This window comes from Capricornis sumatraensis, chromosome 14 (genome assembly GCF_032405125.1).
Source record: "Capricornis sumatraensis isolate serow.1 chromosome 14, serow.2, whole genome shotgun sequence".
Classification (NCBI taxonomy): Eukaryota; Metazoa; Chordata; class Mammalia; order Artiodactyla; family Bovidae; genus Capricornis; species Capricornis sumatraensis.
The window spans coordinates 62,343,157-62,366,626 of NC_091082.1; the positions used below are offsets into that span (position 1 = coordinate 62,343,157).

At 36.5% G+C, this 23,470-nt stretch overlaps 1 protein-coding gene across 1 annotated transcript in view; it reads left to right on the top strand.

Annotated features, from left to right (window-relative positions):
- KLHL20 (kelch like family member 20) overlaps nt 1–21,372 on the top strand; it is a 50,300-nt gene extending 28,928 nt beyond the window's left edge. Inside the window, exons 4-12 of the mRNA XM_068986310.1 lie at nt 2,168–2,326; nt 3,281–3,375; nt 5,896–6,011; nt 11,454–11,637; nt 12,460–12,603; nt 14,480–14,613; nt 15,225–15,433; nt 17,687–17,793; nt 19,951–21,372. Of these exons, the coding sequence (XP_068842411.1) occupies nt 2,168–2,326; nt 3,281–3,375; nt 5,896–6,011; nt 11,454–11,637; nt 12,460–12,603; nt 14,480–14,613; nt 15,225–15,433; nt 17,687–17,793; nt 19,951–20,035 (1,233 nt within the window). The 3' untranslated portion in view covers nt 20,036–21,372. The remainder of the gene's footprint in view (nt 1–2,167; nt 2,327–3,280; nt 3,376–5,895; nt 6,012–11,453; nt 11,638–12,459; nt 12,604–14,479; nt 14,614–15,224; nt 15,434–17,686; nt 17,794–19,950) is intronic.
- The last annotated feature ends 2,098 nt before the right edge of the window (nt 21,373–23,470 follow it).

Below are 23,470 nucleotides of genomic sequence, written 5' to 3' on the forward strand. Positions count from 1 at the left end.
ATATCTTTGTTCATCAAAAGTATTCTTTTTACTCTTAGTGCCAAAAAATATTTTCTCATACAGATGTTTTTGTCTTCTTGTCCTCTAAGGTTTCCATTAAGTGACTTGTTAATATCAGAGTGATTTATTCATAAACTTCAAACTTGGTGATCCTTGATATTTATATAATATTTGTTTTATAATCACTAAATTGAGGGAAATTTTTATACTCTGACAAGATCCTAAAACAATGTTAAGGAACTTCACAAAGATATATGATATGACTTGTCTTTAGTAAAGAAATCAAATTGAAGAAAAATTAAGAAGAAAGAAACATACAGCCTTGCTAAAGTTTTGCATGCTGAAGGTCAGCATACTTCATCTAGAACTTGGCCCCAAATCTGGCCCTTAACTTTACACCCCCCAACATAAGTGTGCCAGACAAAATACAGTGTGTCCAGTTGAATTTATTCCAGATGAACAAGTAGTTTTTAGGATAATCATGCCATATATTATTTGCTAAATCCAACAATGCTGCTGCAGAGGATACAGTGCAGGCATTCTAACTACTAAGTGACCTGGCTGAGCAACCTCACATAAAATTTAAAGGTTTCCAATTTCATTTCCTGAGCCCCAGAGGGTTTCTCAGTCAGATGATATGAAGACTTGTGGCATAAAAATTGAAGTGCTCTTTAGTATTTTCTGCTATAAGTACAGCTGACTTTATATGGCCCTTAATTGTTTTGAGATTTGTATTTTTTTTCTGATGTGCTTGGGAAAAGTTCTTAACCAAGTAGTCAACTTGTTATGGCTTATCTCAAATCCTGCTAAATATTCTGATTTTTTTGATGAGCATAAAAATAGCCCTGTCCTGAGAGAATATAGCATATGCATCAGAGGTTGCATGGTGGGAATTTGAGCTCTTAAACTATATCCTTCCTACACTAATAGACGTCACAGGCAGAACAATGTTCTGAATGAGACAGAAGCCACATGAAGTATAACAGTGACTGTTTGCTTTGCACCCTGTCCCTTTTACTCCACATACAGTCTTGACAAGATTTACAAGATTTTGAGATTTGTGGCTGAACTGCACAATCAGATAACATCCTTGTTGCCATTTCATCTGCATTCTGACAATTCCTCAAACCTTGGATACAGATAAATTATATGTTTATAGTTTCGTATATACGTATGAGAATATGAATATATCTGAGTGGTGTGGCCCTCAGAGGGGTTTTCTTGGGTCTAATGGCTTATATCATTATGTTATTCTTGCTTACAGAAATGCTGACACCCTCATTCTTTGTTCAAACTGGCCTCTTGGTGTTTCTGTCCTAGACATTGCCCTTTCAGCAACTAACCTTCCTCTGAAAGCTTTTCCTGATTTTTTTTATATGCCTCTTAATTTCTGGAGTTATAATTTGGTATAGTTTATATTTTGAATATAAATTTTTATCTTGATACTTCATACTGAGGGAAGAAAGCATCAATTTTTTCTTAAATTGTCTAAATCACAAATTACTATTTTTCCTAAATTTGAATTGTTCCATCTGTATTCTCCTATGTTCCCTTTTTTAAAAATTAATAAACTTTATTTTTTTAGAGTAGTTTTAGGGTCACAGGAAAATTGATTAGAAAGTACAGTTCCCATATACCCTTTTCTCCACACACACATGTTGTCCAGTCGCTAAGCATGTCTGACTCTTTGTGACCCCATGGACTGTAGCACACCAGGCTTTCCTGTCCTTCACTATCTCCCGGAGTTTGCTCAAATTCATGTCCATTTAGTAAGCAACACACATAACCTCTCCCAATATCAACATCCTGTACCAGAGAAATACGTTTGTTACAACTAATGAACCTGCATTGACATGTTAGCATCCAAAGTCCATCACTTACATTATGATTCACTCTTGGTATTGTACATTCTATGAGTTTTGACAAATGTATAATGACATGTGTCCACCACTGTAGTATCATACAGGATAGTCTCATCGTTCTAAAAACCTTCTGTGCTCTACCTATCTTTTTTTCTTTTTAAACTTTTCTTGTCCTCTGGTACTATATTGAACTTCAGCTCCATTGTGAAATAAAGCTTTGCCCTACAACCCTGAAGGAAAATATTGCAACAGTCAAATCTGATCACAAAATGTTTTCCCTTTTATTCTTACCTAACTTCAAACAGGTGATGGAAAGTGAAGAGTTCATGTTGCTTCCAGCCAATCAGCTCATTGATATAATATCTAGTGATGAACTAAATGTTCGCAGTGAAGAACAGGTGTTCAATGCGGTGATGGCCTGGGTTAAATACAGTATTCAAGAAAGACGTCCTCAGTTACCCCAGGTATGCAGGGAAATGCTTCTTTAAGGAACTGTTTTGTACAAGATAAAACAAAACATATTTGATTTGCAAAAAAAAAAAAAACAGTTATCACTGTCATTCGTATTAGACAGTAAGGAAGACCATCTCTTTCCAAATAACCAAGGAGATTAAGTGTTAAGCATTTTAAGTGTTTATCATTATGAACTTTTTGCTCCTTTGTTTCCTCTGTTTCGCATTAACTCTAGGTTTGGGCTATAGCATAAATCAGAACCTAAATGGTACATAATGAACAAAAGAAAGCAAGGATGGCAGTTATCATGTCTCCCTTCTCTATGATTTGGAAATCCCACCACAGTTTGAAGAGTAAAGGAATGATATGGGTCATGAGTGGTCACTAAATGACATGTTTGATGTTCTTGTTATTATGATTACTGCTGCTACTGCTAAGTTGCTTCAGTCGTGTCCGACTCTGTGCAACCCCATAGACGGCAGCCCGCCAGGCTCCCCTGTCCCTGGGATTCTCCAGGCAAGAACACTGGAGTGGGTTGCCATTTCCTTCTCCAATGCATGAAAGTGAAAAGTGAAAGTGAAGTCGCTCAGTCGTGTCCGACTCTTAGCGACCCCATGGACTGCAGCCCACCAGGCTCCTCCATCCATGGGATTTTCCAGGCAAGATTACAGTCCTTAGCAATTTGATAGTATATTCTTCTAGATTGTTATTAGAAGAGCTTATACTACTGAAAGCATAAAGAAGCATGCTAAAGTGATACTGATTATTCTAATTAGTGAACTGGTGGTTGGAATAAATTTAGTTTTGTATTTATGCCTTCCACCCTCATTATTTATTAGATCAATTAATTAACCCAGTTAGATCTCAAGACAATTGGAAACACAATCGGGGAGCATGAGTTATGTATTCTCTTAAATACCTTACAGATGGCGTTTGTGCCTTTAATAGTGTTTATTATCTCATAGGTGCTACAGCATGTGCGGTTGCCTTTGCTTAGTCCCAAGTTCCTGGTGGGCACTGTAGGCTCTGATCCCCTCATCAAAAGTGATGAAGAATGCAGGTATGAATGGTCCTGGATGGGAAAAATCAACAACTAAACATTCCTGTTCTCTCCTAATTTCCTTATTTGTATTGCTTCTTAAATATTATATTTTTTAGTGCTGTAATCAAGGCAGTATTTAACAGATTTTTCTTCTGGGCTAGTCAAGAGGAGATGGAAGAAGAGAAGACTGAATTTCCAGTATTCCATTCCATTAGTTTTTTTTTTAAACACATGGTATTTATTGGTGTAGAAGTGGCAATAAAGAGGTAGATTTCTAAGATTTAATGCAAGCTTGAGTTTGAAGAGACAGTTCTCTGCCAGTATATCTTTTCTTGAGATAAGTTAAATAATGTTGTTGACTCCATCATAAAAGTGTGTCAGAAGCACTTTTTCATTCCATCACATATGCCTTGTTAGGAAATAGGACCAGCTCTCTCTCTGAGTTTGTAGACAGAGTTAAAGGTCTGCTACACCCTTAAAGCAGCTGTGGAAAGATTTCCACTAGAGTTTGATGACACAGTTTCATAAATTTTTTTTGATTGAAAGAAATTGTAAATGTTTTTACAAGACAAAACATTTAAGTTATTGGGCTATCTCTGAACTACAGTATATATAAAATTTAATAAACTACGTTTCCACTTGACAGATTTTATGGTTTAGTTTCAAATATGAAACCTCCTGGTGTTTTTAACCATTTCTTCCCAGCATGTTACATTTATAAAAATGAAACAGTGAGTCAGCATTCTCTTTAAACTACACAAACCTTTGGATCTCCCTTAGTGACTAAAGAAACTTGTTCCAGAATCAGGTATCTCTAGGGCAGAGATAGAACCTAATAGATTCATTTGCATTTCTTCAATAATTTGAAGCCTGTTCCCTTAACAGGAGGTGTTAAAGAGGGTTTTTATGTGTTTACCTTTTAAACTTAAAGACAAATGGTAATTAATTCCCCTAAATACTCACAAAGTTACTTTTAAAAGAAGCCTGTTCCTACTTAAACAAACTTACGGTTGTTGGGGTGGGGGGAGGGGAAGATATGGGGGTTTGGGATGGACATGTATACCCTGCTATATTTAAAATGGATAACCAACAGGACCTACTGTATAGCTGAGTCCCTTTGCTATTCACCTGAAATTATCACAACATTGTTAACTGGCTACACCCCAATACAAAATAAAAAGTTTAAAAAAAGGAAGCAGCCTGTTCCTTTTATCGTGACCTTATTATTTACTAGCTGTGTGACCTTATTCAAGTTACTTGAACCTCTTTCTGGTACAGTTCCTTTATTTATAAAATAAGGATAATAACAGTACCTATTCCATAGGGCTGTAGTGGAGAATCAATGAGTTAATATGTATTAAGCCCCTGTTATTCTTGTTACTGTTAATTTTGTGTTTGCCCCTAAATATTAGCTCTGTAATATTCTTTCTAGGAACACTTGAACAACTTAATTAAAAACCAGCAAGAAGGAAATCACAGTCTTTGTTTTTTGCTGGGGAAGCTAGAAAAAGTTCTTGATCATCAGCTTGGGATTTTGAGGGGTTTTGTTTTTATTTTTAGCATAAATTCAGAAGAGGCCTTAGCAAATCATATACTGGAAGTACATCATTGGGTCACGCCTTGCACTGGTCCAGCAGGAATAAATTACTTGTTGTAATATAAATAGAGAAATGGAAATATAGTGTAATTTAGGAAGCACTTTCAGAGTTGAGAAAGAACAGAGTAACAGATTGAATTTGTACTAGTCAGATACTGAATCACTCAAAGGACTCAAGTGAAGTAAGTACATAAATAGTTTAAGTTAGGATACTTTATTTAACAAGTGTAATTACTAGGTTCTTCTCATAAAGTATCTTCATAGAAAAAGACAAAACTGTTCCTCCTCCGTAGATTTATTGAGAGTGAACTATTCATACAGTCCCAAATAGAAAATTAATATTAAATGATAGTACGGTGTTTCTTTTTAGCAATCCAAATTTTGACCTAGTTTTATTACTTAAATTAATCTAGCAAATATCTAGTGTTGTGGCTGATGTGCTCCTTTGCCAATATCCTGCAAAAGCTAATCAAGTTCACTAGAAGGCAGTAACTATGCAGACTGGTAATTAAGTTGTAATTTTTAGTTTCCCAAAAGTCATTCTTAGTCTCAAGTATGTTGAGTTTTAGACTAATTTGCAGTAAGATATGAAGTCATGATGGAAATACCAGTCAACTCACAACTCATAGTGTGACTGGCATCATTGCTGTCATGTTCGTGACCTTTATAATACTGGCTGGCGGGATTTCCCTGGCAGTCCAGTGGTTAACACTCCAAGCTTCCAGTGCAGGGTACACGGGTTCAATCTCTGAGATCCCACATGCCATGTGCCCCAAAAAATAAATAACTAGCCTAAATTAATAAAAATGCTGGCTGGCATTCATGATTTGGTTTGATTTATGCTGCTCCCCTTTGCCATCTTACATATACCTTAACCATATTGAGATTTGACTAACAATATTATTTAAACATTTGGAATAAAGGCAGAATTTTTTTCACAGAGACTTGGTAGATGAGGCTAAAAACTATCTCCTATTGCCTCAAGAACGACCATTAATGCAAGGACCAAGAACAAGACCGCGGAAACCTATTCGATGTGGAGAAGTACTCTTTGCAGGTTTGGATCTTAATATACTGTGGCTAAACTGAATATTTTCCACATGAGAAATTGTCATTTGAGCAGTCCTTTGGATAGTTGTGATATCCACTGTCATAAGAAATACATAATGACTTACCACGGGGACTTCCCTGGTGGTCCAGGGGTTAAGACTCCACACTTACACTGCAGGAGGCACAGGTTCAATCCAGAGAATTAAGCTTCTGCATGCCACACAGTGCGTGGCCAAAAAATAAATAAATAAAATATTTTTAATGTTAAAAAAAATGTACACACCTTTTGAAAACAAAAAATAATTTATGTATCTTGCCTCTTAACTCATGATCCAACACTGGTACTTTTGAAAGAATGCTGTATTTTTATATAACCTAAAAATGTCATGCACTGGATGTTTTGTTATAATAAGTCATATGCATGAATTTATATTCCAGTATGCAAGTCACCTCATAAGTACATGGAACTGTCAAAAAACATTATCTTACATCAAACAATTACACTATTTTGTAGCTCTCCTGAGCTAGATTGAGCCCGAGACATCGTGTTGTATCATTCTGCTGCCACCGTCTGCCCCTAAATATCTGAGAACTTTCAATCTTAGATGTTTTACTTCTATCCACATAAATTCAGCTCCCTTAGTCACTTGAATAACAACTTTCACAGCGTTTGGTAAAACATTTTCTCACTAGTTCTGTCTTAGTCTGCTCAGACTGCTATAATAGAAAAGCATATACTGGGTGGCTTACAAACAGTAGAAATTTATTAATTTCTTATAGTTCTGGAGGCTGGGAAGTATTTTGGTGTCTGCTGAGGGCCCACTTCATTCTTCTTCATAGACTCCATCTTTTCATCTTTTGCTCTGTCCTCAGGTAGAGAAAGGGGCTCAGGATCTCTGTGAAGTCTCTTTTATAAGAGCACTAATTCCATTCATGACAGAGCACGTCCCTAAAGCCTCACTACCTGATACTGTCACACTGAGGATTAGATTTCAATATATAAATTTCGGAGGGACACAGTCAGTCTATAGCAAATTCTTTCTCTTCAGTTTTTCTTTTCAAATCCTGATTCATGGAGAAAGATGGAACCTATGGTAATCTTTTTATTTATGTTCCCACATTTCAGAATTCCATTACTCTTAAATATAGGCTTCCTGGGATTCTGTTTGATGTGTGAAGTTTTCTATCACTTTTCATCAGGAAATCCCATAGAATCACTGGGTCATAGTATCCTTTCCCATCAACCTAACCAGCTGCCTATCTTTTTCCCTTCAGTTTTATTTTCTCTTGGCAAGTGGGAATATATTTTCCCTTACATTTTTAGAAGAAAAGTTTGACAATTTATGTTTGATTTCTCCTTTTTAAATTCTTTCATCTCAATTTCTTCACATAGAGTATTGCTGCATTTCTTCAAGAAGAAAATGGATGCCAAGTTTTCTTTTTCTCTCTAATCCTCATAAGGCTTTTTTTCTCTCTTTTGAAAGCATTCCTTCATTCTTGTTTTAGATTTCAAACTCAATTATTAATTTATCATGTTCTGAATTCTCCTATACTCCTAGTATCCTAATGCCTCTGTTCATTGTTATTAGCAAATTTATTTCTATTATCATTCTTATTTATTCCTATGACTTTCATTCCTATATATGCATGCTCAGGTACATATTCACATACTCATTTAGGTTTACACAGACACTTGCTTGCATGCTCACACCTATATACATCTGCCTCTTCACTCCCACATAGCATCTATAGTTGCCATCAGTTGGTGAATAAATTTATTGCCAGATCTGGTTAAGTTCCCAGGGAAATCTTTATAACATTAGTTTAGCTTTGTTGGTTAAACTAGATAAATTATATTGTTAAAGTTCTTTTATTTATAAAAGCAGTTTGTTGTGCCAGCTCCCTGTACATATAAGAATGCTATAAACATCAGAGTTTCTCTTTACCCAATTTTGAAAGTTGGTTATCTTTTTTTTTTAATTAGAAGGATGCAAAATCTAATTATTTGATACCTGTGGTTTATTTTCATGATATCAGGTTGGTTTCAGGAATTCTAGTAGTAGGGCCATCTTTGTGGAGGTATATACATTGTTATCAAGATCTATTAAATATTTTACTTGGCTGTTATAGTACCTGAAGTAGGGATACTACTGCTTCATGAGCCTCAGAACATTCTGGCAGAGATTAACAACTAGATTAAGGAAGAGGGGAGGATAATGGAAACTCAGGGGAAAGTGGAACAGAAGAGAACCCCTATATGATCAAAAGCTAGAGACTAAACCAAATAGGTGTATGGGAAGTATATTTCACATCTAGGGTTCTTTCTGGATTCAGTGGTGGGAAGATACCAATCCAGTGGAACTAGACAAGGTACACCTTTGGGGATGCTGAGAGAAAATAATGTAGCTCTATTAAACAGAAATTTAAACTTGACTTCACCCTGGTAGGCTACAGTCCATGGGGTCACAAAGAGTCAGACATGACTGAGCAACTTAATTTTCTTTCTTTCTTTCACTTGGATTATTCAACAACTGCCATCTCTATCCTGCTGGTTCCCACCATTTTCTTCCAATGTGACATGATTATAAATTGTCAGGTGCCGTGTTTTCAGTCTGTAACCATCTTCAATAAAATCTCATTCATTTTGGTTGTATAACGGTATTAATGAATCACACTTTGCCTTCTTTAGAAGCCATTTAAAGCCATTTAAATTGGATCAATTTCATGATCTCAAACTCTTGCTAGTAATCTCATAATTTCATATTGCTGATGGGTATCTGATCCCTCTACTATATTGTTATTACTTCAGAGCAAGGACCAGTTCTGATTTATCTTTGTAGTTTCTAGATTGTATTGCAATCTTGTCAGAACAGGCACTAAAGATTAACTGCATGCTGTTGATCCTGCTGAACACTAGTGAGAAATTAGCATTGACCCATCATAATGAATAGAAAAGTAAAATTTGGAAAGAATAATGTATTGTTAATGTCACTTTGTAAGTGAAAGATTTATTTTTGAGTAACATTTTCTTTTTCTGAACATAGAAGTGAATACACGTGTAATATGGTGGCTCAGCTGCTAAAGAATCTGCCTGCCGTGCAGGAGACCTAGGTTCAATCCCTGGATTGGGAAGATCCCATGGAGAAGGGAATGGTTACCCACTCCAGTATTCTGGCCTGGAGAATACCATGGACTGTATAGTCCACGGGGTCACAAAGAGTCAGACATGACTGAGCAACTTTCACTCACTCACACATGCAATATAGAAATTGATATAACAGAAAAATATAAAGAATAAAATTTAAAACATCTATCACTTCTTTTATACTATCAAGGTTTCCATTTTCATTTGTAGAGAAAAGCCATTAGGTCTCTTCTAATGGCTGGTCTTTTCTAATGGCTTTTCTCTACAACTGGTATTGGTTTTCCCTGCTTTCTTAGTCTCTTTATGCCAGATCTGACCTTTATTCTTGAGTCATACTATTACACTGATATTTTAGATCTTGACTCATCTGTCTCTACTTAAAACTTAATCCTTAATTTTCTTTATTATTGCAATTTTGTTTACATTATCTTTGGAATGCAAATTACCAGTTCTCACTTAACTTTGGAAATTTAGTCTTCCTTTCTTCATCCTGGAAGCCTAAGATCAAATCTATAACCTCAGTAGTTTTTTTACTCAGAAGCATTTACTCCTGTTGATGTATTCTGGCTTTTCCTCTTGCTTTCCATTAGGTTTCTGGATGCTTCTCAATTCTGTGTTTTTTGGTTTTTTTTTAGTGTCTACAGTTCTTTGATCTTTATCACAGATACTTTATGAAAGTTGCCTACTTTAAGGTAACACTTTTTGACCAAATCTGTCTTTGAAGTAATTTTTTTTTAGAGTCAACATCTCACACATATAAAACCCCATGTCCCCTTTTCAGCAATATTTTTCCTCAAGTACATCACTTAACACAAGTTGGTAATTCTCACAGCAGAAACTGTGCATACACTTTATCTTACTAAATACCATGTGCATGTATGTGTGCTCACTCACTCAGTCATGTCCAACTCTGTGCAACCTTATGGATGGTAGCCCATCAGGCTCCTCTGTCCTTGGAATTTCCCAGGCAAGAATACTGGAGTGGGTTGCCGTTTCCTCCAACAGATCTTCCATACCCAGGGATCGAACCCCACATCTCCTACATTGGCAGGCAGATTCTTTACCACTGAGCCACCTGGGATGCCCCAAGTACAGTGTGCTTGACTTCTAATAATAACTTAATTCAGTCCCAGTTATTGCAATCACCTGCTTCTTTGGAAATTATAGTTCACATAAAATTGCCATGAAGCAGTGGAATTGAACAGCTCTTTCCTTTTCTTGTTTCCCTGGGTCACAAGAAATGTTTAAATTTGATTTCTTAATGGCCTATCTTTTTTTCCCTTTAGTATCAAAAAACACAGTTTATGAAGTGATATTAACTTCATTTGCAGCCATGAAATCCAATAAAAAGCTGGTTTCAGTGGCTTTCATTATAAAATTGTGCCTGAGTTTTAATAATTAGGCTGTTTGATTTGTCTCAGGTGTTTATAACCCTCACATTTACAGCCAAATTTTATGTTAGAAGTGAAGGTGCTTTCTCTGATATTGAAACTCCAGGCATATATCCCAGAACAGAATTCAAATTGAAGCAAATTGATATATACAAAACTTACTGTGACTTAGTTGAATACTTAGTATTAGTTGAATATCCTAATTTAAATGAAACCATAATAAAATGTATACAGCATATTGAGATTTGAAATAAGGAAGTGAGTTTTCAAGTCCAGCAGAAGACGGTTAGAGACATTCTCATTTTATTCTGGCTCAGGAAGTTATTGAGACCTCCTTGAAACCATTAGTTTTCAGATGTTTTGAGGTTAAATTATCTTTAAACCTCACCCTCTATGCTCCAGAATCTAGCTCTTATTTTAGATTGAATTAGAGATGATTTTGAAGAATAACAAATTAAAACTTTCTGCTATAATTAGTTTTCTTTTTTTTCAGGGAGCACTCAGAGCTTTACTGAACTCTGTTTAAACCTTTTATTCTGAGTGTTACTTTTGAAAAATGTAATTTATTCAAAATGTTTTCTGATCTTAAATGTCATGTTAGATATTATAAAATTCAATACAGACCAGATAAACAGAAAGCAAAACATTTTGAAATATGTCATAAGAGTTTCTGTATTATTTTTAGTCACAAGACAGTCTATAAAGAGATCATGAGTAGATGAGCCAAAAATCCCTCCCCCAAAAAGAATAAGATTATGGTAATCCCAGTGGAATAAGCAAAAATCATAATTTATGTTTTAACTTGCTTCTAGAGGCATCTGGCAAGTCCAAGCATTAGGGCTATTTAATGGTTAGCAGTGAGTGATATGCTTTAGGACAGATATTCTCCTGACCGTTTCTGTTACTTCCCCAGTTGGTGGCTGGTGCAGTGGAGATGCCATTTCTAGTGTTGAACGATATGATCCACAGACTAATGAATGGAGAATGGTAGCTTCAATGAGCAAAAGGCGGTGTGGAGTTGGAGTCAGTGTTCTTGATGACCTGTTATATGCAGTAGGAGGCCATGATGGATCCTCTTATCTCAACAGTGTTGAAAGGTAAGGTGCATTTGAATCTTTTTCTGTACTATCCATATTGTTTTGTTTGAGATACTAATTAGAAACTGATGTAACTGGTTGCTTTAGTTTTGTGTTTGTGGCACTAGTTGGCAGCCTAGACCACTTACTGTGACACATAAGTCCTTTATGATCTGACCTCCACCTATTTTTCCAGTCTGTCTTCCTCAGCACACCACTATTTCTTAAACACTCTAGTGCAGACCCACCAAGTTGCTTGCAGTTCCTGGACATGCTATCCCCCTTTGTCCTTTTTGCCTATATGTTTGCATGCCGTTCTCTCTTCCCTGGAATATCTCTTAAAGATTCAAAGGTTACTTATTATATAAAGCCTTGTCTGGCACAATGCAGACTAGTTAATTACTCAGTCCTCTGATCTTTCACAAGTATTTTGAATATACTTGTTCATGTCACATTGGCTATAATTGCTAAAATATCTTCTCCCATATCTATCACAATGCCTGGCACACTGGAAACATGCAATTGATTTTTTAATAACTTCTAGCTTCTTGTCACCTACCCTTTTTCATTCAGCCATGTTCTTGATACTTATGAAATACATCTATGAAACCTTTCAGTGTATCAAGGTCTAGAGATACAAATTCTGTAGTTGAAAAGAAAAATAACGTGAACATCAGAAGAATCAGTGCCATAGAAGTTTAAAAAAACACACACTTAAAAACAAATTGAATTAAATAGGGTGGAAATGATTAAATATTAACTATATCATATGTCACTGTGTTTATAAGCCTAGCCAAATTTTCTTTGTGTAATACAGACCCTGTCTTGATGTGTTCTCTGCAGGTACGACCCCAAAACAAACCAGTGGAGCAGTGATGTGGCTCCTACAAGCACCTGTAGGACAAGTGTTGGTGTGGCTGTGCTTGGAGGCTTTCTCTATGCTGTGGGTGGCCAGGATGGTGTGTCTTGCCTCAACATTGTTGAAAGGTGATTTTTTTAAACTCATTTTCAGTTTTTTTTAAAAAGAATACAGAGGGCTTTTTAAAAGGAATAATTTAGAACACTAGAAAATCACTATCCAGTAGATTTCCCATTAGCTGTAAGGAAAAGGTTTTCAGTAAACCTTATAGTCTAGGAAGATGAAAGATAAAACCCAGTTTTTAAAGTTATATGTTATACAGGCTGAGCCTAACATTGAAATGTTGGAATCATATTTTAAATTACATTTTATGTATGATATCAAGCATACCAACTTCTGAAATCTGTTCTGATTTTTCCCCCCAGTATTTAGAATGACTTTTCTCAGAATTCCTTCAGAAAAATGATTAATTCTTGGTACAGTATATATCTTATAAGGACTGTAAAGTATTTTATATATGGATTCTCATTAATTCTTAAAGTATTCTTAGGGAAATATTAGTGGGCTGCTTTGATTTATTTTATACTTTTACAGATCAGTGAATTTTGGTGAAGTAGATTCTATTCTTAATTTCTTGCTCCATCATTTTTTTGTCATTCTATCTTAGAGATTAGGTCTTGGAATCTCATGTACTTAATTACTGGCAAGAGCATGCTATACTTCATCCTCTCTTCTTCTTCTTTATTTATTTATTTATTTTAGTTGGAGGCTAATTACAGTATTGTAGTGGTTTTTGCCATACATTGACATGAATCCGCCATGGGTGTACATGTGTTCCCCACCCTGAACCCCCTTCCCACCTCCCTCCCCATCCCATCCCTCAGGGTCATCCCAGTGCACCAGAGCACCCTGTCTCATGCATCAAACCTGGACTGGCAATCTGTTTCACATAAGATAATATACATGGTTTCAATGCTATTCTCTTGAATCATCCCACCCTTGCCTTCTCCCACAGAGTCCAAAAGTCTGTTCTTTACATCTGTGTCTCTTTTGCTGTCTTGCATATAGGGTCATCGTTACCACCTTTCCAAATTCCATATATATGCGTTAATATACTGTACTGGTGTTTTTCTTTCTGGCTTACTTCACTCTGTATAATAGGCTCCAGTTTCTTCCACCTCATTAGAACTGATTCAAATGTATTCTTTTTAATGGCTGAGTAATATTCTATCGTGTATATGTACCAAAGCTTTCTTATCCATTCGTCTGTTGATGGACATCTAGGTTGCTTCCATGTCCTGGCTATTATAAACAGTGCTGCGATGAACACTGGGGTACCTGTGTCTCTTTCAGTTCTGGTTTCCTCGGTGTGTATGCCCAGCAGTGGGGTTGCTGGGTCATGTGGCAGTTCTATTTCCAGTTTTTTAAGGAATCTCCACACTATTCTCCATAGTGGCTGTACTATGTGTGTACTTCTTGTGAAGCCCTTCCTAAATTCTTGATTCATGGAAACATATGATTAGTGTGTAAAGTCACTGAGTTTGAGGTGGTTTGTTACACAGTGGTAGATAACTGGAACACTGGTACTGTTATCTCAGGAACTCAGGAGCTGCTTCTCAGAGCTATGACTAAAACTTCCAACAAGGCTTAGCTTTGGAAGTGCCAGAAAAAGTCTAGAATCTGAAATTAACTGTGACAGCCAGAATGAAGGGCCATTGCTGAGACAATATTGACAGGGTTGGCAAACAAACAGAAAGTGTCTAGTCTTTACTTTTGGCAAAATCTAGTAGAGAGCCACCTTAGCAAAGGAGAAATGTAGTTTTCAGATTTCTAGCATCATAAGTCAGAATACTAATAACAATGGAAAATATGTTAGATAATCACTGTACACTGGACCATAGCAAATCTATATATCTAATATATCTTTGGCATGATTTCATATCTTATGGAAACAGCTTCACTTAACAAAAACATGCATGCAGTCTTTGGTTTCTCTTACTGCAGGTATGATCCAAAGGAGAACAAGTGGACTCGGGTGGCTTCTATGAGTACCAGAAGACTAGGCGTAGCTGTGGCTGTGTTAGGAGGGTTCTTATATGCTGTAGGTGGCTCTGATGGGACATCTCCACTCAACACAGGTTAGTCCCTTCCCAAGTCAGTCTGGTTCCCCCCAATCAACACATCTTTCTTAGGAGAGTCCCCTCACAAAAAGTATAAGACGTCCATGTTATCCTATAATTTATTAAGAAAATCATTTTTCCACTAGGAGAGTGCAACTCATAGCTCTTCATCAGGTCTTCTGCAGCCATAGTCTACTGGTGTATTTCCAAAGTATTTCATTCTCCCTTCATTTCACAAGTTACTAGGAATTTATAGCATTTATATAATGCTATATAAATTAACATTATATAAATGCTAGAGAGAGAAACTTATTACTATAAACCATTTTATAGCTATCCTCTCATTTAAACATACAAAGAGATGCCACAAGTCACCTAGCTTAGAATAGGTACTTTGACACCAATGCATGTCCTTTCCACCAACCATACCTAAAAGAAATCAGTCCCTGTTGAGAGTATAGTAGTATTGTCCAGAGGTAGATGAGTCTTTCTCAAAAGCAAAAATCAGACTGCTTATTTAAAAAAAAAAAAAAAAAACATGTTATCAAAAAGCAGAATAGCTATGAAGAAAACTAGAGGTGGGAGGAAATGATTGAACAGTCACTTACTGGTTTTTCTTTTCCCTGCAGTGGAGCGTTATAATCCTCAGGAAAACAGATGGCACACCATAGCCCCTATGGGGACCCGGAGGAAACACCTAGGCTGTGCAGTGTATCAGGATATGATCTATGCCGTAGGAGGCAGAGATGACACTACAGAGCTTAGCAGTGCTGAGAGATACAACCCCAGAACTAACCAGTGGTCTCCAGTGGTGGCTATGACATCCCGCCGTAGTGGAGTAAGTGCCTGGCTACTGGAAACTGAAAAGCAAGCACCAAAAGAGGGAGGGCTATGCAGAAGTCTGATCTGTAAAATATAATACAATGGGACACAGAGGGGATGCACTCTGTATGCAGAACAACCCCTATTACTTTTGTACTGGAAAAAAAAAAAGTTAATTTCTTTTAATTACTGTTATCACAAGAAGATACATAACTTATATCCAATCATATCTTTACTTAGAGAATTTCTTTTTATGATTTATTTTTATTGAATTATAGTTGATTTACATTGTTTATTTCTGCTGTATAACAAAGTGTATAGTTATATTCTTAATACTCTTCTCCATTATGGTTTATCCCAGACTACTGAATATAGTATACCCTGTGCTATACAGTAGGACCTTGTAGTTTATCCATTCTATGTAATAATTTGCATCTTATGTTTTATCTTATAATCAGTTGCTTCTTTGAAAGGCATCTCCCTGTCTTATCTACTACATTACCTAATTTTACTCATGTTCATTGATATCTATCAGATATATGGGTTCATCTATACCTAATGAAGCTAAATATTCCTACCTAGTGTTTCTAGGTGGTATTCTAAGTAGTTGACATATCAATTAAATGTTTAGGCAGAAACACATCTGGCCCCACCACCATTCTACACAGACTGGTTTGAGTCTATCCCATCTATAGTATAGATGACCTGTGTCCTGGTCTACACCATGAACAATGAACTGTGACTACAAAAAACTTCCAGGGTGGAGTGTAGAAGTTATCCATTCTAGGAGATTTGACTCAGGGTGAAATTTAACTAATAAACCATTGATCCCATCAGGAGCCCATCAATGCAGGATAACAGGTGGGATAACCCAGCTTTAGCTAAAATTTCACAATCTAAAGGGATAAAAGGGAGTGAATTCTGGTTTGCAGAGATCTGAGACCACCACCAGTGGGCATTAGCTAGTCAAAGCAGTCACATGCCCGTGGCTCTTTATTAGTGTCAACAGCAGCTTCTTTGTCATGTTCCTATTGTTTTCACTGGTACATTGTGTTGATTATATATCCACTCATTTAGCCAATACTTATCATGCAGAGTTGACTCATTGGAAAAGACTCTGATGCTGGGAGGGATTGGGGGCAGGAGGAGAAGGGGACGACAGAGGATGAGATGGCTGGATGGCATCACTGACTCGATGGACGTGGGTCTGAGTGAACTCCAGGAGTTGGTGGTGGACAGGGAGGCCTGACGTGCTGCAATTCATGGGGTCGCAAAGAGTCGGAGCGACTGAACTGATGTTCTGGGAAAGCAAAAATGAGTATGACTTGATTCCTATCCTCAAAGAGCTCCCAATTTAGTAAAGGAAATTGAAGTGTTTATAGCTAACTAGGGTTTCCCTGGTGGCTCAGCGGTAAAGAATCTGTCTGCAGTGCAGGAGACATAGGTTTGATCCCTGGGTTGGGAAGATCCCCTGGGTAGGAAATGGCAACCCACTCCAGTATTCTTGGCTGGGAAATCCCAAGGAGAGAGGAGCCTGGAGGGCCACAGTCCATAACGTCACAAGAGTCAGACACAACTTACTGACTAAACAACACAGAAGACAAACCCTCTAATAGCAGCATGTGCATTATAGGAGAACATGGGAGAGTATGCTTCACTTTAGGAACAGTGAAGAGACTTAACCAGAGTAAGTTACATGTAAAGTACCGTGAAAGAAGAGTAAGACTTTCTAGAAGAGGGAAAGAAAATATCAGGGAACAACACATGCAAAAGTATGGAGGCATTTTAAAAGTATGTTATTTTCTGGGACTAGCAACTAATCTGATATTAATGCAACATAGATTACATTAGAAAAAGGTTAAAAGGAAGCAAAGTATCGATTTCTGAAGGTCCTGACATAATAAGAACTTTAAACTTATCTTTTAAAAGAGAATTTTATTGACAACTTAGGTAGTGGCTCAGAACAGGCAAATACTAAAAGAACTGAGAGCAGTTTGGAGGTTCTTGCTCACTCCCAGTGAACATTTTACCTAACATTTACAAGAAATAAATGTTTTCAACTCTGTGTAAATATTCTAGTTGGGTCTATGGTTTTATAGTTCTCATAATTAAATAACTTTTGTGAATACTTTTTTCCTTCTGTGTTCAAGTAAACCAGAATGTAAGGCCATAAAGACTTTTCTTTTATTAGAGATTTATCTAGAAACCAGTCTAAATTTCATAGTGATTCTCTAGTTTCTTCAGCAACCACTATATTTTGGTCCCGTAGGTTGGCCTGGCAGTAGTGAATGGACAGCTTATGGCTGTAGGAGGTTTTGATGGCACAACGTACTTGAAGACCATTGAAGTTTTTGATCCTGATGCCAATACATGGAGGTAACTTTTAAGCTATGTTCAAATAATCTCACTGCTGACCTGAAAATCATGGGCTTGAGATAATAGTCTATGACCATCAAAATCAGGATGGTCAGTACATTGAATCACCTCTGGCAATATGTTGAAAAGGACTCAAAGTTACCCATATTCGATGGCTTATTTTGACCTCATTGCTCTAAAGGGGCTGATATCATACAAAATCCCTCTCTTTGGTAACTGTCCAGTTTTAAAATTAGAGATAGCAAAGACAGAAAAAACAATCTCTCTGCTAGCCACACCATATTCACTTCAGGAAAATAAGGCACTGAGAAATAAAATGACCTGCCTAAGCAAGTTAGTGAGCATTAGAATTAGAACCTGGACCTTTGTCTCCCAGTCTGTCATTGCAGTTTTTATGCCCAGGAAAAACAAATCGCAGTTACTTTTTAAAAAATATTTCATTTTAAAACTGATATTTTTCTTTGAGTTTTAAAAACACTTAAATATGTTATTATTCTATTTTAAAATCTGCAAATTTTAACAGTCACTTTTAGAGAAGAGGCTACATCTTAGGAGAGTTTAACTAAGCTAAACTGTATTTATAGGTCTGACTTGACTTTGCTTTTAAATCGTCAGTTGTCTTAACAAATCCTTCCCAACTATTTAAGTAGTTCTTACAAATTCACATCATCAGGTGACTCTTGAATTTATTTAAAATATTCAAAAATGTTTACAAATTTAGCAAAATTCTCTTAAACCTTTCAACTTAAAATCTGAAGTCTAAATCTTTGCTCAGTCATGCAGTTTTTTCTTCATCACAAAGCTAATTGGATAGATGCTCTAATATTCCAAAGTCTCTTAAAACACTGCAAGAACTTAAAAGGTCTAATATATAGTTAATTCTCAAATTTAATATAAAACATTAGGAGTATGGGTTTGAGGTACTTTATACTAATATTCTTCATGCTAGCTATTCTTCATACTAGCTTTTCTAAGAAAATAGTTTTACCTTTAAAGCATTTGCAGGTTTCTTTCTCAGTAAGTGGGACTTATTTGCCTAAACAAGTCTGTGTAACCATCTCAGCAGTTGAGGTTGCACATTAACGACAGATAACAGTCTGGACATGAGATCTGAGGCAGCAGAGGTTCTGAAAGACTTTTCTCATGACCATGCAAGATAAGCTGACGTCCTCTATAGTCACTATTCCAGAAGGGGCAGTCTTGAAAGCCCATTCCTGCTGCATTCTAAGTATTTCTAATTGTGAACCTGTAACTGCCCACCCAGGTCTTTTCCATTAGTTTATAAGATTTAACTCATAGGTTTACTGGGTTCTTTCATCCCTGGGAAAACCACTTTGACAGATACCTGAATGACATTCTTTGGATTCTGCATCTCTCTCATGCTCCGCAAGGCTCAGTGGTCACAATACTAGTCAGACTTATACACTGTCGCACTCTTTGCTTCTACCTCCCATTTTCACAACCTCCTTCATGAAGTAAAGGTTTACTGATTGTTCTAGACCCTAGGGATACAAAGGTGAACAAAACAGTAAGCATAATTTGGAAAAAGAGCCAAATTTCTTTCTCATTTTCTGACCATGATCCTATGAAGGACTTGTTTCTCAGCAACTATTACTAATATATGTTTGTAGTATTTGACCAAGTAATATTCATGAAATTCTTAAGGACCAACTGTTGAGGGATTATAAAGTTTTATTTATAATCATATCCAGTTTTCTTCCATAAAGCTTTGAGACTTCTAAGAGTCCATACAGAACAAAAGGATAAAAATAACTAACCGAAGCTTAGGCAAAAGGAAAATGTAGGTGGGGAAATGTTATAGCTAGGGTAAAAATTAGCCACAAAAATGTAGAATATGTGATTCTGCATAATTGTTATTAAGTCAGTCTAGATGTAGAGTTATAAAGTTATAAGGCAAAAAGTGTATATGGCACTTCTCTTAAAATAGTATTCTGTAAGTCAGAGAATTTAGTCAGTGTCTGAAATAATTCTGCTACTTTCCAGTGCTCAGTTCCAGGTCCTCATCTTTGGAAGAGACGAACAAAGCTAAAAATATTAGTTGTGATAGACAAAGAAATGTGTTTTATTAACATTTATGTTATGGAAGAAACAATGCTTTTTTCAATTGGAAATCTGATTGTGTTTCTTTCTTTGCAGGTTGTACGGGGGGATGAATTACCGTCGGCTCGGGGGTGGTGTAGGAGTTATAAAAATGACACATTGTGAATCCCATATATGGTGAACACATAGAAGACGGTCATGTATATCTTCCTCTGTATTCTGGAGCGCTTTGACTTTGGAGCTTTGTACAGCTCTAGAAAACACTAAACAAATCTTATTCTTTGCCGGTGCCTCAACATGTGGAAATACAAATACAGTGAAAGTACTTCACCTGCAAGATGCCACCTTTGCACAATAATTTTCAGTTGTGTGCAGAAAAATATTTATTTTTGGTTTTAATTTATCATGGGATTTTTGTTGTTGGGGGTGGTTTTTTGTTTCTGTTTTTGGATTTAGACTTCCTCCCATCAAAAGAAAAAAATACAAAAAAAAAAAAAAAGATTTCAAGCAGTAAAACCTTATTTTTAAGATACTAAGTTTGAAACCACCAATAAGGGAAGAGGGCTATATGTGATCTAGTTGTCAGTTCTAAGCACTCCATCCACAAGACTCCACTACTTACAGAGACGTACCAGTGACAAAGATAGGAATACAAAGTGTATTAGTTAGCCATCATTCTTGCACTAAGCACCAGAAGACTTGAAATATCTAAAAAACAAAAGAAACATCTCATTTAACTAGGATAATTCAAAAGGAATATTAAATCAATAAAACCAGGACTCAGATGCCAAAGTTCTCATCAGTGGAAGCTCACATCTTGTTTCCTTCCATCTAAAACTTGTTTGCCACTGTATTTAATGTCTTTTTTTCAAATATATTCATTGAGTTTCTGCTAGATCTAGAGCTCTGCTCAGTGCCTCTACAAAACAGTGTACAATTCTCTTATACTGTCTTGAGAATCCCCCGGTAGAATCATGTGCAACTCTGCAAGAGTTTTTGGTCAAAAACATTACTGACTGAAGCAACTTTACTTTCTACTTCTTATTGCTACTAAGGACCAGCAGGGAGAAATGTCCTCTCCCCAGCAGTGAATACTGTTATGCAATTTACATTTGATGCTCAGGCCTGCTGAAGCTGAGGCTTACCTGTAATCATAGCCTTCAAGGGGATGAATTCTTCAGTTTGTCTAACAGTATGCTAACGAGTGTAAAGTCACTTGAGGCATTTTATTAACAAAATCTTGGTTCTTTTATAAAAACTATGTATCATTATCCTCATACTATAAAGCCACTGTTACTACTACTCTCAAATTGCACTTTCTGGTAAAAAGCTAACATTTTTAAGGAAAAAAGGATACATATTACAGTGGTTTTAAGTTTTTTTGTTATTGTGTTCATAGATCAGTTTTTTTCAATGTATTTTGCAGGAAAATCTTTGAATAAGACTTTAACCACAACCAAAAGGAATAATCTTTTTCTCCCTCCCCTCACTACAGAAATGTTTGGCAACATTTGTGTTTACATTTAAAGATCATTTGCACCTTTACAAGGAAAAATATAAGTATTTGGTAAATAATTGTTTACATGTATCATTTATGCTTTTTTCTAGCATGTATAACTTTTTAAAATAAAGGTAGTACTTACCATAAAAATTTCTGGTTAATGCTTTTTTAATGCCTGTATCTTTATTAGTTAATTTAGATTTTTCTTTTTCTATATCATTTATATTTTCTATATGTAAAGTTATAAGTACTTTCAACCTGAAGGAATAAATGGATTGACAGCTAGAATTATTAATTTTTATTATATATTTTATCAATAACCTCACATATGCAGATGACACCACCCTTATGGCAGAAAGTGAAGAGGAACTAAAAAGCCTCTTGATGAAAGTGAAAGAGGAGAGTGAAAAAGTTGGCTTAAAGCTCAACATTCAGAAAACTAAGATCATGGCATCTGGCCCCATCACTTCATGGCAAATAGATGGGGAAACCACTGCTGGACCCGAAACATGGTCTGGAATTAAATATACTAATAGACCTAAAATTAATCCTAGTATGCAACATTGAAAAAGTATAAAAACTTTTATGAGATCCTTATGGTACTGCATCATTAATAGTCTTCAAGACAAAAATCACATTTCCTGACTCTATTTCATTTATTTGAAGGAAAGAAGAGGAATGATAACAGGAACAAAAAATTCTAAGAATTAGACTCTCCATAAGCAGGGAAGTCCCCAGTAAGAGCAATTCACATGGCAGTGATTCATGAGTAGAGACCTATGAGTAAACACCCAGAGTGTTTGTTGGAGCCTAAAGGGTATTTTCTTCCTTCCTGAAGGTGCTACAGTTTTATTAAGTGAAATGTACTTATTCTACAGAAGACATTGGTATAAAATAGAATATTATTTGCATAGTGATTTCCATCATTTCATGGCAAATAGATGGGGAAACAGTGGAAACAGTGGCCTACTTTATTTTGGGGGGCTCCAAAATCACTGCAGATGGTGACTGCAGACATGAAATTAAAAGACGCTTACTCCTTGGAAAGAAAGTCGTGACCAACCTAGATAGCATATTAAAAAGCAGAGACAGTACTTTGACAACAAAGGTCCGTCTAGTCAAGGCTATGGTTTTTCCAGTAGTCATGTATGGATGTGAGAGTTGGACTATAAAGAAAGCTGAGTGCAGAAGAATTGATGCTTTTGAACTGTGGTGTTGAACTTGAGAGTCCCTTGGACTGCAAGGAGACCCAACCAGTCTATCCTAAAGGAGATCAGTTCTGGGTGTTCACTGGATGGACTGATGTTGAAGCTGAAACTCTAATACTTTGGCCACCTGATGCAAAGAGCTGACTCATTTGAAAAGACCCTGATGCTGGGAAAGATTGAGGGCAGGAGGAGGAGGGGACGACAGAGGATGAGATGGTTGGATGGCATCACCGACTCAATGGACATGGGTTTGGGAGACTCCAGCAGTTGGTGATAGACAGGGTGGCCTGGCGTACTGCGGTCACAGAGTCAGACATGACTGAGCAACTGAACCAAACTGAATTTCACAACTCTTAAGAGTAAACTTGGAATTGAGTTGGGTTGGTGGTTATCTTCATTTTATAAGTAAAATGACATGGTAGAAGCTGAACCTCAAATGCACATTCCCTGATTCCAAATCAATTCTTCTTTATACTATTCTCCACATTTCTGATATCTGATGTCACTGTTCCCCAGTTTTGTTCTCCAATATCTTACCTGCAAATATCTACACTGCAGAGACTAGTTCTTCACAACTGTGAAGTAGAAAAGGTCCTTCCTGAACAATATCTGAGTGAAAGTAAGGAAAAAGCATTTTGAATTTTATATTAATTTAGGAAACAGATAGAGGGGATTGGATAAGGAAAGAAATACAGGAGAGAAGAGAAGATGGAAGAAGCAAAAATAGCCTGCTGCTGCTAAGTTGTTTCAGTCGTATCCGACTCTGTGCAATCCCATAGACGGCAGCCCACCACGCTCCTCCGTCCCTGGGATTCTCCAGGCAAGAATACTGGAGTGGGTTGCCATTTTAGTAAGCCCAAATATCACTGACTCATTGTCTTAAGTAGTTTATGACTTTGGCTCTGTA